General features: G+C 30.5%; 1 protein-coding gene across 5 annotated transcripts in view; it reads right to left on the reverse strand.

Annotated features, from left to right (window-relative positions):
* PCB (Pyruvate carboxylase) overlaps positions 1-16,706 on the reverse strand; it is a 129,527-nt gene that overhangs the window by 23,383 nt on the left and 89,438 nt on the right. For all 5 annotated transcript variants that reach the window (XM_035358796.2, XM_035358793.2, XM_035358795.2 and 2 more), the window contains exons 15-18: positions 16,076-16,182; positions 9,486-9,619; positions 7,282-7,531; positions 6,360-6,604 (exon numbers count right to left, since the gene is read on the reverse strand). In XM_035358796.2, coding sequence (XP_035214687.2) covers positions 6,360-6,604; positions 7,282-7,531; positions 9,486-9,619; positions 16,076-16,182 — 736 coding nt within the window. The remainder of the gene's footprint in view (positions 1-6,359; positions 6,605-7,281; positions 7,532-9,485; positions 9,620-16,075; positions 16,183-16,706) is intronic.

Raw genomic sequence — 16,706 nt, forward strand, 5'->3', positions numbered from 1 at the left:
CCTCTCCATTCTAAAAATCGCAATAACTTCTCTGGATTGCGTGATTTCTAGATCATGCTCTAGCCTGTGCAACTCTGATGATGTAATAATTGGGAATTGGAACTACCATTGTAAACTAAAATTTTTCTCTTCATGTGCTTTCAACTTTCATAACTACACACTTCAGCTTTGACCTCTACTGTGCTAAGATTTATTTCGCTGGCTTACTTTCTATCTCAACAATATCAAAAATGTAAATCTTCTGTGGAAAGGCACGACTAGAGTGCCAAGTGATTGTGGCCACAAATATCAATTGCAAATGAAAATGGAATTAAAATCACCTCGACTACCAAGTTTTATTTACGAAGTCAACACATTAGCTTACGACACAATCAGAATACTTCCTCTTCAATATAGGATAACTATGCATCGACAGTGTTTCGGCTTTTCCTTTCCTTGCTTTTATTATGCCAATTATTCGACAGGATTTATTCTGCATGGGAAAAGAAGCTCCTCTCTCCCTCTGCTAGTAAGACCTATGCTGCTGTGCTTCTCATCTTCCGTTTGTTAGAATAGTTATGACGTCAAAAGCCTAGATTTCATCGTATTTAGTTTAAAACACTATTTGATATGCAATTTGGAGAATTCCATCTAAAAGAAAAATTATCGGCCATTTTAATTGAATAAAGATGTTTAATTAAACGCAAAATCCTTCTGTGTCATCATTCTGCTTTATTCCACTCAGCTAAAGAACGCCTGGACTCTGATGCCAAGCTTCGTCACTCATGTGCCCGACTGCTAAAATATCACATATATATAAATTCAAAATAAAGAAATTAAAAAGCCTATGGCTTGCACTAAAGCTGGAAAGTAATAAACTAATAATTCATAATACTTTATAATAAGAAAACTTTCCATATACTATCTCCAAGGAACACAATTTGTTTTTCATTCATAGTTTTAAATTGAATTTGCATTCCTTGGAGTGGGTATATGGAAAGTTTTCTCATTATAATATATATATATATATATATATTATAAGAAGAAATAGGTGAATAATTAATAAAGTATGCATATATATGTATATAAATATACACACTCTGTTACATGGCTTAGCCAGCTCAACTTTTATTTTTATATGTTGGTAAATTGTCCATTTCTTGCTTTAACCCTTTGACGCACGCTATATTATTTAAAAAAAATTTTTAACTAAAAACACTAGAAATCGAATATTATGATCCTAGAGACAAATAATATATGAATTAAAAAAAATCTACTCCCGCCCATTAATCTGTGGGTGGTGGTTTCGCTGTGAAACCAGCACGCATCTAGGACTTTGAAACTAACTTACTTAGCAGGAAAAACCAACTTACCTTTTTCCGTACGCATTTCCAATGAATGACGAAATTTGCGAATAAAAAAAAAACTGCATTTAAAAATTGCATCAAATATAAATTTTTTACTTTATTTTACAAAGTATATCATCAAAAAAAAATTATAATTTATGTAATTTTTCTGCAGCAGTGAAAACATAAGAACGTACATAATAAGGAAATTGGGATAAATAGATAAAAAAAACTCAATAGAATATTAAAAAGCTCAGTAATTTTTTTAATGTCAAAGAACTATGGAACTGTTCAAAGCATGTTTTATCTTTTCGGTACACGCACAAGCCAACACTGCACGATTTCACTACATTCTGCATTTTATTCCATGTTACATCTGCAATTCTAGAAGGACCTGGTAAATTTATATCATCATTTTCTGACTGATCATCACTTTCATCTTCTATATTTCCATAAGCAGGAGGTAAGGGGGTAAAGGAGTATTTCCTTCTCCTTCACTTTCATCCTCAGAGACCACTGATTCTGGATCTGAAGGTAATTCTTCAAGTAACGCTAATGCATCAGCTATTTCTAACCCTTTGCGAGGCATTTTGAATCTCAACAGTAGAAAATAAAATATTGGCAAAATATTTTAAATTTAATTAAATTTTTGCGCAATTTCTATTTTTAATTATTCAAAAATATATTTGCAATTTTTTGGAACCACACAAAATAATTTAGAAAATCATAGTACTAGCATAGAGAGCAAGCATGTTGAAAGCAGAGAAAAATCTCTGGAACGAAAAATATTTTATGGGGGCAGGTGCATGTATTGTTTGGTAATACAATAACTCTGTGATTTCAAAACCCCTTATCTGGGTGAAAATAAACACTTCTATTTCAAAGCAGCAAACATTACTATAAAGAGCAGTGGTTTCAGGGCGCAACCACCGAGCCTCTAGGGGAATGTGAGCATTGTAACGCAATGCTCTAGTGGGGCAGTGGTCGCGCCCTGAAACCACAAAGGAAATACCATAAATACACACAGATTGTTTATATATGCAGTTTAATTATTGCTGTATTTTTATTGTTTATGATAGAAATAATGATGTGCGATAAAAAAATTTTAAATTTAAAGTTATTAATATAAATAAAAGGAAGTTATTTTTTCTCGCTGAAAACGAATTTTAAAAGTCTGCAGTAATTTTGCGTTATTTAGAGGTAAAAGATAAGTAATCAATCGGTTTTCACTCAAACAGTTTGGAAACAAGAGCGGGAAAAATTTCGAAAATTGGTGGTTTCAGGGTGCGACCACCGCCCCTCGAAGGGTTAAAAGTGACTGAATTATGTTGTTCTTTTATTCTGGTTAAGATTTTTATGCCTTTAGTTACCCCTGCTGTTCTATTCGGGTCTATATGATATATATATATATATGTATTTTTTATGAACAAAAAAAAAAAAAAAAAAAAAAAAAAAAAAAAAAAACAGTACAGGGATGTTTTCATGAAACTTCTTGGCATTGTTGGTAAATAATACAAATGTATACTCCTAAAAGGATTTATGTTTCTTTCTATTTCGAAGGAATATTTTTCAAATTTGTACCTAATTAATCATTTATTTTTACTCATCCATGTTCACTTTTGTTTGGAATAATTTAAAAGAAAAACTATAGTTTCTCTAATTTATCCATTTTTGAAATCTGTTTCATTGACGCACATGTTTGGTCACATATCACGAAAGCGTGTGCAAGGTAAAAACGTTGATACGTTTGGCAGGGATCCAAACTATATATTTTCTCTTATTGCTTTGTTACTTTTTTTCTGTTGTATTTTACTTTCTGATGTACTGTAAAAGAGCTGTGTTCGTTATTGTGAGAGAAAAAATGGCAAATCGCATAAATTTGAGTCAGCCTGATATAGTTACACTAATAGAAGCTTCTGACAGCGAAGGAGAAGTATCCAAATATGAAAATCACACAAGTGATGAAATTGACAGTGAAAAACTTCTGACAACAATTTTGATACCGATATTCAACAAATGAAATATAAAGAGAGTATTCAGTCCAAGAATTGTGAAATAAAGTGGAAGTTGAATATACTGCCACATTTTTCTCAATCAACAGGTGTTATTATTTTAAAAACTACTCCAGGGGTCACAAGATATGCAACAGAAAATATAACAGACGTAAAAAGTGCATTTGAGGTAGTATTCACTTCTACAGTTGAAAACGAAATCATAAAAATGACTAATTTGAAGGAGAAAAAGTTAATGCAAAAAAGTGGAAAAATATTGGAAGTAAAACTTTTCAAGCATATATTAGATTATTATTGTTAGCTCATAAGGAGAATTAAAAAAAATTATGAGATAAAGAAATTGGCAGAAATATATTTCATGCAAAGATGTCCCTCGAAAAATTTTGCATCATATCACGAGTTATTTGTTTTGATAATAAATCCACTAGTCACGAAAGAAGAAGTCTGGATAAATTAGCTGCAGTGCGAGATATCTGGAAAAAGTGGATAGAAATTGTTTCAAAATTATATAATCCATATCAAAATAATACTGTAGATGAACAATTAATAGGATTTCGTGGCTGATGTCCTTTCAAACAGTATGTAAGTCATCTAAATATGAGTTCAAAATATGGACTTCATGTGACAGTTAAAACTTCGTATGTACTGAAAACACAAATTTACACTGGAAAAGAACAAGGGTTAAAGCCAAAGAAAAATCAGGGAATGCGAATAGTGTGTGATCTTACCTATGGGTATTCGAGGCACAATATTACATGTGATAATTTTTTCATATCTTACAATTTAGGAGAACTTCTAAAACAGAAAATGACTATGCTTGGCACCATTAGAAAAAACAAATCTGACCTTTTTGAAGAAATGCCAAACAAAGAAGTTCACAGATCATTATTTTATTTTACACAAAGACACAGCAGTTGTTAATTACATCCCCAAAAAAGAACATGAATGAGCACTTCTTATGAGCACTTAGTCATAAGTCTGAGTCAATTATTATGAGCACTTTGAATCATGACACAAGTTAGCAACAGACCTGACAAAAAAAAAAAAAAAAAAAAAAAAAAAAACATTAATGATCTTGGATTATAATTCAACTAAAGGGCCTGTGCATACTCTTGATCAACTTTTAAACACAAAAGAAAAAAAAAATTGCTGGCCTATGATAGTATTCCATACCATGCTTGATACTTCTGCATACAATGCATTTGTTCTATGGACATAGTGAATGGAACGAAAACAAATTGCCTAAACAAAGGCTATTTTTGGAAGAACTGGGAAAATAACCAATTTTTCCACACATTGAGGCAAGGCTACACCTACCAAGAAGTGAGGACTCAATAAAAATGTGAAACAAATACAGAGAAAAAGGGAAAACGCACCATAGGGATCTGCTGAGAATACTTCATTGTGTGTCAAATACGCAAGGTGCAAGCTCTGTCCATCAAGCAATGACAACAAAACTAATATGTTATGCTACAATTGTAAGAATCACATTTGCAAATCTCATGTAAGATATTACTGATCAAACTGTAAATAAAAGTAAGTTTCAATTTCAAATATTTTTCTGTTATTTTTATAGATGCTTTATATTATTAGCTCTATTTTTAAACTTACATTACTATTTTTTTTAAACAATTTCTTAAATGGCACCTGTCATTTACTCCAAAAAAGATTAGTTTTCTGAATCAGGTTATATTGACCTGAACGACACACATGGAGTAAATATGAACAGAACAGTAAGGGTTGCCTGCAATAGTTGTAGAATTATCAACAATTTAAAAGCTGTTTAAGTGCAATTAAGCCTAAGGATGCAGCCATATTTGTTTACATTTGAAACAGCAGAATAGTGAATTAATTAAGTCAGTGTCTGCAGCTTCAGTCTCTTTTTGCCGAATGGGGCCAGAAGAAAACTTTCAGTTTTGCGCACTAAAAAATGTGTCTTCTTGCCCGCTGGCCGAATTCCTTATTTTTGCATAGAAACTCTAATTTTCACTGTAAAAATTGTTTTTATTTTTAAAATGTATTTCGTGTTTTATGTTTTTCTATAGTTTTCAATTTTTAAGGAAGAATGTTTTGAGTTTTTATGAATTTTTGAGTTGCTGCAAAATGAATTAATTGAATGAGAAATATATCACCAAGGAAATTCGAAGAAAAAAGTTTACATGAAATGCAGCAAAAAATGTGTATAATTTAATAGGCTGAGCAAAGTTGTATATCGTCCACATCAGACCTTTGTGTCATGTGGTGTCCACATCAGACTTTTGTAAGAGAACTCATTTTCTTATGAGTGACAATAAAATAAAAATATATTATTAAATCAGTGGCAGCAAAAGTAATAGAAATTGAATTATTAAATTTTGGTTCTATTAGTTGAATAAATAATTCACAACAGATGACAGGCAAACATAGAAATAAGTATTTTACTTCACACTGTAATAAATGGATAATGAATAGAGATGAAAATGATAATCCCCAAACTTTTATGAATTAAAAATGGAGGAAGTATTATTTAAGAGTGAAATTATTATTAAAACCATATTCATGCAGTTTTGTGTTAAAACTAAATTAATATAAGTAATACAGAATCTGATGAAATATTTCACTGTACATTAAATAAAATACATTACTCACCTCTTACAAAATTTTTAAAAAATACACGTTTCGGAAGTTTTAAATGCTTTTTGCAGCATTAACATTTTGGATTTTCCTAGCACTAATTTAAAATGCTTTCATACATCTTATACGGCACTTTTTAAAACACTTTTCAAAAATAAATGTACAGGAAGGCCTAACGCACAGCTAAAAAATGCTGATCTAAATAACACATGATAGAATAAAAGTGTTTAAACAAGAAAACTAAAATATGTTTATACATCCAGACTCTACTAAACATTTTATCAAAATAAAACCTTTTATTATTTAATAACTATAATTATATGAATACAGCATAATATTCCATTTCATACTTAAGTAATAATGGTATTTGAAACAAAACAATGCAAAATATTAATCTTGAGAACTTTACCTTTATAAGATCGCCTAAAAGTTTATTAGCTTCAGCGTATGCTTTTTTGACTTTTTCGAAATGTTCTCCAAGTCCTAAACTAAATGCTTGAAATTGGAGATTTGTGTACTGGCCACCAGGAATCTCATTTTCATAAACATCTGCATTTCCACTTTTCATGGTTACAGTGCACTCAAATGGTGCATAAAGAGTGCGGGTTTGTTCCCAAAAAGCAGAGTATTGGCTAACTTTCTCCAATGAAATACCTACATAAAAATATAAACACTAATTGAAGACATCACTTCAAAAAGTGAAGAACTAACTTTTAATACAATAAAAATAAATGCATAATTAAGCCATTTCACAGAAGGCAGAAAAACAAAACATTATACTTGAATTTAAGAAAGAAGCTTTCAATTAAAAGCAAATAAATCATTCATATGGAATTCTGCACATGAAAGAGATTTATAAACTATTATTATTATGCTTACCAATAGAATAAAGGATATGAAAAAAATATTTTTTCATGAATTTCAACAAAATGAAAAAATATTCATAATTAAAAAAATAACTACATTCTTGATTATTTATAGAAAATAAGAAATCCATTTCCAATATATGTTTAAGAATTGATTTATCTTTCTCTGTTAAATATAAAAATAACATTACTTTTTCTAAGCAACAAATTTTGGTGAACAGTGCTTGACAATACAGCCATGTAATACTTTTTTGAAACATATCACCTCCATACAATAAATAAAGCAATAGAAAAAAGATGTAACTGATAATATTTGCATTTTTACATGGGCTTTAATTTCCTTGAAAATAAAAATATATCTTTTAAAACATAAATTATATGTACTACAACATGCAATTTTTTCCTATTAATTTATTAGGGAAATTTCAAATATACATACTATTCATGAAGTATTTTTTAAATTACCAGTATCTCGGTCTGTGCCAGACAAACATGCTACGACTGCTCCCATACTTGGTTGTGATGTCATACCGGACATAGAGTCGACAGCAACATCAACAATATCTGCTGAAGCCTCTGAACAAGCCAAGGTACATGCAACTCCAGCTCCAGCTGTGTCATGGGTATGAACATGAATTGGAATGTTTGGATGACGATCTCTCAAAGCTGTAATTAAGAGTTTTGCAGCCTGAGGTTTCAAAAGGCCAGCCATATCCTACAAAAATATTTCAAGATTTAATTACATATTTTATTTTGTACTTGGATGTTAGCTAGTACCCACGTATCCACAACACATTGCCAATAACTTATAAACACTCGTAAATGGAATATACTTTCAACACCAACAGATTAATGAAAAAAAAAAAATTTTTTTTTAAATTTCTGGCGAATATTGTCAAGAATCGTCTCTGACTGTTATTTTTTTCTACAGCTTCCATATTAACTCTGCGAAATAAGAAAGCAAATGATTTCTTTCAAAGCAATTCTTGGTTACGCTTATAGGATGTGCTCTTCTTTGAGAACACACAATTACATTAGATCTCTAAAAGACAGGTAGTGACTTTTTCCTTTATCTTATACCTACCAAAGAGACAGAAAAATGGTGTAAAAGACCCTTTTATTATCCAAATAAAGTTAAACAGATGGCACCAACTTGTTCTTACAGAAGCCAACACTTTTGGCTTAAAATCAAAGATAATGAATAAAACTAATGAAGTTTAAGCACTGCCTAATAGCTTCACAGTTTAACTAGCACACAAGCTGGCTCTGACCAAATTCGACGTAAACAAGCCTAATGGCTAAGAATATGGCTCTGACCAAAGTTGATGTAAACAAGCTTAATGGCTAGAATAACTCAATGTTGCAGAATTCTAATCTCTTGAGCAGGGCTAGGCACCCTTTTAGTCATCAATGGTACAAAATAAAATTTGAAAGCCTTAGAGAGTGCCACACATTCAAGTTTCATAATCAAACATCAAATGTCATATTGAAAACTAGTTTTCTTTAAAAGATATATTGAACTAAATAACAAACATTTAAATAATTTAAATAATCTTTTAAATTATTTACATAATTTTAAAATGTATCTTTAAATAATTAAATAATTTTTAATTATTTAAATAAAAATAATAAATAAATATCTTAATATCTTGTTCAGTTACATTGTTGAAGTCTTGTAACTGCTGTTTCGAGAATTCTGATTAACTTGTTAATAGAAATTTTCTCATTTTCAGTAACTTCTTTGTTACTTTCTTCACTAACGGTAGAGGTATTTTATGGATCTAGAACCATACTACAAATTTCACTACTCATTAATTGATTGATGACTGAGAAGCATTGTCATCAGAATGAAAAACTTCTTTTATATCATCTTCATTTATTACTGCTTCTCCACATTTCTTTACAAAATCCGTTAATTGGAAAATTTCATCTTTGATTTGCAATTTCCATAAACCTTTAAAGTTAGCGGTTATCATCATCAAATTTAGCTATCCTTCACTATACATATTTGGCTATGCATCATGAGCTTGGTGACTACGACAAGTTGTTCCGTTAAATTTTATCTTGCTTCTATCGCACAGAGACAATTAAGCCTGAATTGTATTAGTTATTTATTATACTTATGCCTATTTCTTGCACATGCTTAAGGCTTATCAGAGTTCTGAATAAATAAATTCCCACATATACTTAAGCCTTATTAAGGGCCGACACAAGTTGTCATATTTTGATAAACATGCAGTGATGAAAGGAAAGTTCAATAAATGGTGATTCACCAGGTTGGCATCAGATCAACGATGTACCTATATGGAATGTTTCGGTTTGAGACATGTGTGAAGCAAATATGCAGCAACGGAGCCAACTTATTGATTCTAGTACTTTACTTTCAAAATTTCCTACAGTTAGAGACATATATACATATCATTTATTTCCTCAAAATTCATCATTTTTTTAAAGGACAATATACTAATGGAAATTCTAAATTGATTAATAAAATGAAGGGGTAGGGAGAAATTGCAGTCTGAAAACTTCAGATTACGATCTAGTAAATTTAAGAAGCTGCCATTAAAAACATAAAAATTAAATATATTAAAAAATAAAAAAAAAAAAAAAAAAAAAAAGATGATGATCTTAAGATTCAAAGATAATCAACTAGTTAATTTGAAACTTACTTTAACACCAAGTATGTGAGTTCCAGCTTTCACAAGTTCATCTGAAAGCTTCAGATAATAATTGAGATCATATTTTGTGCGTTTTGGATTGGAAACATCTCCTGTGTAAGAAATAGCACCTTCTACAACTCCACCTATGTAAAATTTAAATAAAAAAATTTTACTCTCCATTTTTTTTTCATATTTACTACACATATATTTTATAAAAAATCTGTAATCCTCCATATACATTTCTAAATTTTTGTATTCTTAGCTTTTGCATTGTGTCATTCAAAAAGTTCTGCAGTTTTTTTATGATAAATATAAATAAAGCATAATCAAAGCATAAGAAGTTTATATTGAATCACATATGTGCCATTTTTTTAAAACTTTTTAGCACGTTTTAGGTAGCTGAAAAATTTCTTTTTTTAAAAAAAGTCATAAGGTTTACTTAGAAGTTACTTAAGTGCTGCTTGACAGTCTTCAAAGAAGTAAACTCCAGTTCCTTCAGAGAATTTTGAAATGATTTAATGAGATAAAAATCTGAAAGGCAAGGTCTAGTGAATATGGAAATAACACAGAATATCTCAGCCATATTTCAATCTTGCTCCGACACTCACTAAAATGTGCAGCCTAACCCCGTCATAATGGAAGAGCAATTGGTCAGTTCTGGGTGCTTTGTTTTGATTTCTGATTTTGAAATTGCAGAAGTATTTTTTCTGAATTTATTGCCTAATTTGGTGGCAACAATTCATCACATATAATTCCTTTGTAGTCCTACCCATAAATAAAACATTACTCTTCAGGGATGCAGCCTCCCTCTTGATTTTATTAAAGGAGATTTTTACACCATCATCTTTTTCCTGCAGCATTATTGTATAATATCCATATCTTACCTCTAGTAATAGGACATTTCAAAAAAGGAGTTTCTTTACTTTTTTCAGCAAAGAATCAAATGCCCATACTAAAACAAGTATATTCTGTTCTGTTTAAAGAATGGAGTACTCATACATCATAGCAGCTTATGGTTTTCTTCAAATGATTATGTACAGATTAAGAATATTTAATCCGTCTGATAGTTTTTGAACTGCATAACATTGATTTTAAATGGACATTACATTTACTGATGATATGGATTATTTAAATGATAATGCCTAAAGTTTCAATACTATGATACATTCCAAAGAAAAAATTTCAAAGAAAATAGCAAATAAATATATAAAGAGAGAATAACAACACAGCTTTTCCCCACTTAACAAAATTAGAATGATTCAGTAAGCTGTTACAGCTAACGACAATTACAATACTGTATTCAGATGAGTTATTAGAAATTTGAGAAGATTCAATGCAGCAGGTTCTAGTGCCAAAGAAAAATAATCCTTATTTACATATTTCAGAACATTCTGTCTGCAGTTTCTTAACATTGTTATGAATTGTTATGTATTATTTTTGTTGTGTACAATTATTACGTATTAATTTACTGTGAATAGGCAATTTGTAATGTTCTTATCAGAGAATTAATTTTTAATACAGTACAAAGTCTGTAATCCGGACTCATCGGGACTTCGGCGATTCCGGATTAGGGGTTTTCTCGGATTATAGATCATCAATTCAAATCTGGTAAGATGGTATGCAGAAATAATACAGTCAAAAGTTGTTAATCCGGACTCGTCGGGACTTTGGTGATTCTGGATTATCGGTTTTTCCGGATTATAGATCATCAGTTTAAATCTGGTAAGATGGCATGCAGAAATTATAAAATTAAAAACATGAAACCGTAATTTATGAAATAAAGAACAATTATGATCTAAAGGATATCAAAATTTACAAAAAAAAAAAAAAAAAAAGGTTATTATTTATTTGTTTACTTAAACATTTCTTTCAATGTCAGTTGTTTAAGTTGCTTCGTTTTTTATGTGATAATACATTCTCTTTAATTCTATAAACAGACATAATTTCTTGTTCAGTTACAAAGTTCCGCTGTTTAAGTCCTATAATTGCTGTGTCGAGAATACGGACTAATTTGTCAATCAAAATGTTTTGTTTTCAATAACCTCTGTCACTTTCTTCGCTATCGGAAGCGAATTATAATGACGAGGAATTTGATTTAAATCATATCAAAGACAGAATACGTCAAGATGAAATACTACATTTAGTAAGGAATTATAAGCCAAATAAAATAAAAACATCTGCCCTGAAGATAAGGATAGTGCTGACAGATCAACTTCCAATTCATTGTGCACCGCTAAAGATAAACAAAGTTTAGATAAACAAAGGATATGCCTTTATCCATTTTAGCAATTCTACTTTTTGTTTAATGGACTTCGAAACATACTTTCGCTTTGTAGATCCTTTACATATTAGTAAATATATATCAGAAATTCTATTTGACATAATCGAAAGTTCAAGCTTACTTTTATAAAATTGCTCTAACAGTCTGCAAAAAATAATAAGCCGAATCCAATTCGAAGATTAAGGAACAACGCAATCTGCAACATTAACAGAATTAGATAATTTTAGCTTAGCTTATACAGTCCATTATACATTAAACGTGCATTTGTAAACGTATTTTGTGCACGCGTATTCGCAGCCATAAAGGTCTTACGTGCATGTGTCAACACGATGCATGCGCAGAAAGTTTGTAGCTTCGAGGTCCGGATTATAGATCATTTCGGATTATGGGTGTCCGAATTAACGACTTTTGACTGTACAATTAAAAATATTAAACCATAATTTATGAAATAAAGAGCAATTATGATCTAAAGGGTATCAAAATTTGCAAAACAAAAGCTTAATATTTATTTGTTTACTTTAATAAACATTTCTATCAATGCAAGTTGTTTAAGATGCTTTGTTTTTGTGCTAATACTTTCTCTTTAATTCTATAAACAGACATAATTTCTTCTTCAGTTACAAAGTTCCACTGTTCAAGTCCTGTAATTGCTTGTCGAGAATACCAACTAACTTGTCTATCGAAATTTTTTCATTTTCAATAACGTTCTCTGTTACTTTCTTCACTATCGAAAGCGCGCATGGGTAAACGCTTTACTGGCTTTACGCGCATGCGTAGCGGACGCTCGCATCAAATGCGCATGCATAAGTTTGTGGCTTTGAGGTCCGAATTATAGATCATTTTAGATAATGGACGTCCGGATTAGAGACTTTGTACTGTATATAACATTGTTTGAACTTTTTGTTCGATTACGGCAAAGCTCTTTTAGGATGGTAGAAAGTTGATGCAGCTAAAAGGCATGGATGAGGTTTTACTTCCGTTCTCACAATTCCCCTTATTTTTTTTTTGGGGGGGTGAACATATGTTTTCTGGTTTAAAGGCGAGAAAGTATTTTTGGCCTTTCTGAAGAAAACCGTGTGATATGTTTATTACCAATTGGTGTTGCACGTTTAACTGAATTACGATTGAAAACATTCCTGTGGTTGCACAGGAAAAAAAGGGTATGTCATCTTGAAAGAGAGGTCTGATTTTCTTCGAATTTTGGTAGTTGTTTATCACCTCTGTTCTAGTTGGCTAGATATGTTAAAGTTAAGACCTTCCTCTGGTTTAGGGTGTGGACACCTGTCTGAACACATGGCGGACTCCCTTCTTGACAGACGTGGGCGATTATGATGGAAGATCTGGGGCTAGGTCCAGCATTTTTGCGTAACCGGCAATTTTTTATTTTTATTTCGTCACGTTATAATTCCAAAGGTCCACGTTGAAGATGAGATTAGTGATGAGAGTATAGACTGCCATCATATTCACTTGTCTGTTTGCCTGCCGGTATACACATCATAAGCATGAACATTTCAAATGTTGTGAACAGCAAAGGATGATCTTTGAATTTATTGAAGTCATTACTTCACTTGCTAAGATGCCATTGAAGAAAGGAAAGAACGACTATTTCTCCTATGGTTTAAATTATTAGTCTCGAGGTTTGAATGATCGTCAATGTGTATCAGTTCAAGGACCATTTTTATGTGGATCTGGAGAACCTCCATGGTGAGCAAGCGTGATTCTTTTATGGACCCTTGTGTTTATAAATCTGCGAGTGATTATTTTTATTTTTCTTTTCCTTTAATAATTAATCTTTAGGATTTTGAAATGTTAAATTCTAAAGCTTGAGCTGTCATTTTTATATAGATGAAAATCTGAATATTTGCTGTTACTCAATAGTAGCTGAGAATGTGATTTATTGTTATTATTATTTTTTAATGCTTAATTGTCTTATAGTTATAATATAAATTAATTACAAGGTTAAATATAGTTATAATATAAATTAATTAGAAGGAAAATAAATGTTTCTTAAAAGAAATTTTCACTGAAGAAATGCATATTCAGTATTATATATCAAGTAATTTAAATACCTTACTAAATATCAGAAGATAAATTGTTCCATATTCTAAATGTGAATTATTAATTAATGATTTGTAGTATTCATACTCATAATGAGAAATAAGCAATCAAATGAGAAATTATGAGTAAATTTTTAGATAATGCTTGTAGGGGTAGTCTGGCCAGCAATCTAAAATTATAATGTTTGGAATATTTAACCACTTGTGCTAAAAAGATGTACCACGCACATCGAGAAGCTTTTATCTCAAACCACGAGTGATGTGAACACCACGCCGATAGGCATTTCTCGCAAAAATGAAAATAACGTGGTGCACACCTGCCTAACAATGAGATTGTTTATTTCTCGAGTTATAGCTCTGGATTGCCCTCGCAGACGCGGAGCAGCGTAAACGAAACACTTTACCGCTTGTTATATTGTAGTACATGGCACCGCAACCATGAAGTTAAATCGTGGCGCAAGTGGTTGATAAATGTGTTTATTGATTTAATTATTGTATGTTTCATTTGAGTTTTTATCCATGGTCTACTGTAGGTCACTCGTGTCATCCTTTCGAAAAACATGGTTATTTCAATTCAAACTTGGGTAATCCCATTGAAGGAGTAGAAAAATTAATTTTAAGATTTTTGTGACTATATGATCAGCTTACGTAATTTATTTGAACTAGTGATTAGACTTCTTTAGTGTGAGAGTTGACCTTCCCTGGTGTTTTGAAGAGTTCTGTGATGTATTTTAAATGTATAAGGTTTATGGCTATCTCTAGAATTGTATCGAAATTTATGTGTTTTCAGGTTGGAGAGCTGAAATAGTTTATTTGAGTGAGAGATAGCAGATTGATGATTTTGTTATGGAAATGCATTTATACATTTTGTTTTGATAAATAATCTTTGATTCTACCAAAACACCAGGGAGGACATTTTCTTTTCATTCCTTGATTTGAAGAGTTGAGAGTTGATCTGATAAACTTTATTTTTTTGAGCTGTTGTTTTAAGTGAATTTGTTTAACTTAAAGTAGCTTGGCATTCACCAAATTTTAAAGCGTTAGGATAAGATTGTGATTATCAGTGTTTTTTTTTTTTTCTTTCTGTCATGTCACCTAGAAAGAAGACAGCCAGTTAAATGTTTTAAAGTAATATTAGTTAACTTTTAAAATTTCTACGTAACAAGATGTTGCAGAGTAAAAACAGAATGCACCATTGTCAAAAGCTGGCAACGGACTAGCACATATAACTTCTAGACATTTTCAGCCAGCACACTGCAGTAATATAATCAGTAAAGAAAAGAAATTATTAAACATTTCAGAATTTCACTTAAACTAAACTAAAAGTGTAGCTGATATCAATTCAAGCCTCTTGATGTATCAATATTTTAATTTTGGGAATCAATCTGGAAGGATTATTTCATTAAAATTGTCATTTACGATAACAACTAAATGCAACAGAAAATTATTTATTACTTCCAATACACATTTAAAAAATTATACTAATATAATTTTAGTAATAGCTTCTTTCAATCCAAAATGTGATCAGATTAGTTTCTGATCCATATTCAGACTCTACGAATGTACCTAAATACTGTATGCTGCAGGTATTATCAAACACAACCTGCAAATATTATCAAGCAGTTGCATTCCTTAAACAGTCTCCTTTTTAAAATTTAAATTAAAATATTCAGGTAAATATTGATAACAAATACTTTTATTATTATTTTTTATAATTATTATTTGGATATTTTTCTGCAAAACAAAACTATCTATTACTATGTCCATACTGCTGCCAAATTATCATCAAATATTTCATCTTATTTTATAGCATGACTGCTTACATGATTTTTACATGAATTTTAAAATCATTTTCAAGCACAGAGATTCTCCAAAAGCTAATTCAAGTGAATATTAAATTACATGTACCACATACGATGAAAAAGAATATAAAACCACACACGATTAATGATTCTATTTCTTATTAACCTATTAATGCCTTCAACATTAGCTTTTCATGTAATTATGTGATAAAGATGAAACTAAATTTTGAGCAGAGTTTTTACAATGATCATCATTATGTTAACTGGCTTACACTTGATAAATGATTTTTCTCATACACTTATAAAATAAAAATTCAAAGATACTCTTTACATTCATTTTACATTCTATTCACATTGCTGACACTATACATTATGAAACATAAACATAAAAGAAAAATAACATATACATTTATAGATATAAAACTGACAATTTTATATAAATAACAGAGCTCTTTTTACCAGCTTTTCCAGCTGCTTCCATTCCCAGAAAGAGATTTGGCAAGTAATTTAAAGAATCAAAAACTCTGAATATATCCATTCCACACTGTTTTGCCAATTCACAAAACCTAAAATGGAGAGAAAGCATTTATATTAAGAAAAATATTTTATTATGAAAAATTAAGCCTAAAAATGCAAAAAGGAAAAACAATTAACATTGCATATCATTATACGCCTTTTAAGCAAATTTTTACTTGCATATAAAAGTTAGTACAAAAACAAAAGATAACCTTGTACTGCAAGTAATTTCAGTAATGATGTTATGACTAAACAAAATCATATGTGATTATAATTTTTAATATAACGCAAAAATGTCTTTATTAGTCCAAAGGGATTTGAATCCCGAAGTACTATTAGTTTCGTTTTGGCATTTTGCGTCGGACGGATAAATGTCGGTTCACTTTTCAAACTGTTGCCATAAAATGTTAGAGTCCTGCATTATATTTGAAGAAATTAAATAATGAAAATCTGCGTAAATGTATGTATATTTCTCACATTGTCATAAAATAACGGTACATAGAGTCATCGAATTTTGAATAACGTAATCCTCCAACGAATACGAGCATGTGGAAGACCAAATTTGAAATTTGAA

This window comes from Stegodyphus dumicola, chromosome 6, assembly GCF_044657685.1.
Source record: "Stegodyphus dumicola isolate Sdum_Otavi_A_Nest chromosome 6, ASM4465768v1".
Taxonomy (NCBI): domain Eukaryota; kingdom Metazoa; phylum Arthropoda; class Arachnida; order Araneae; family Eresidae; genus Stegodyphus; species Stegodyphus dumicola.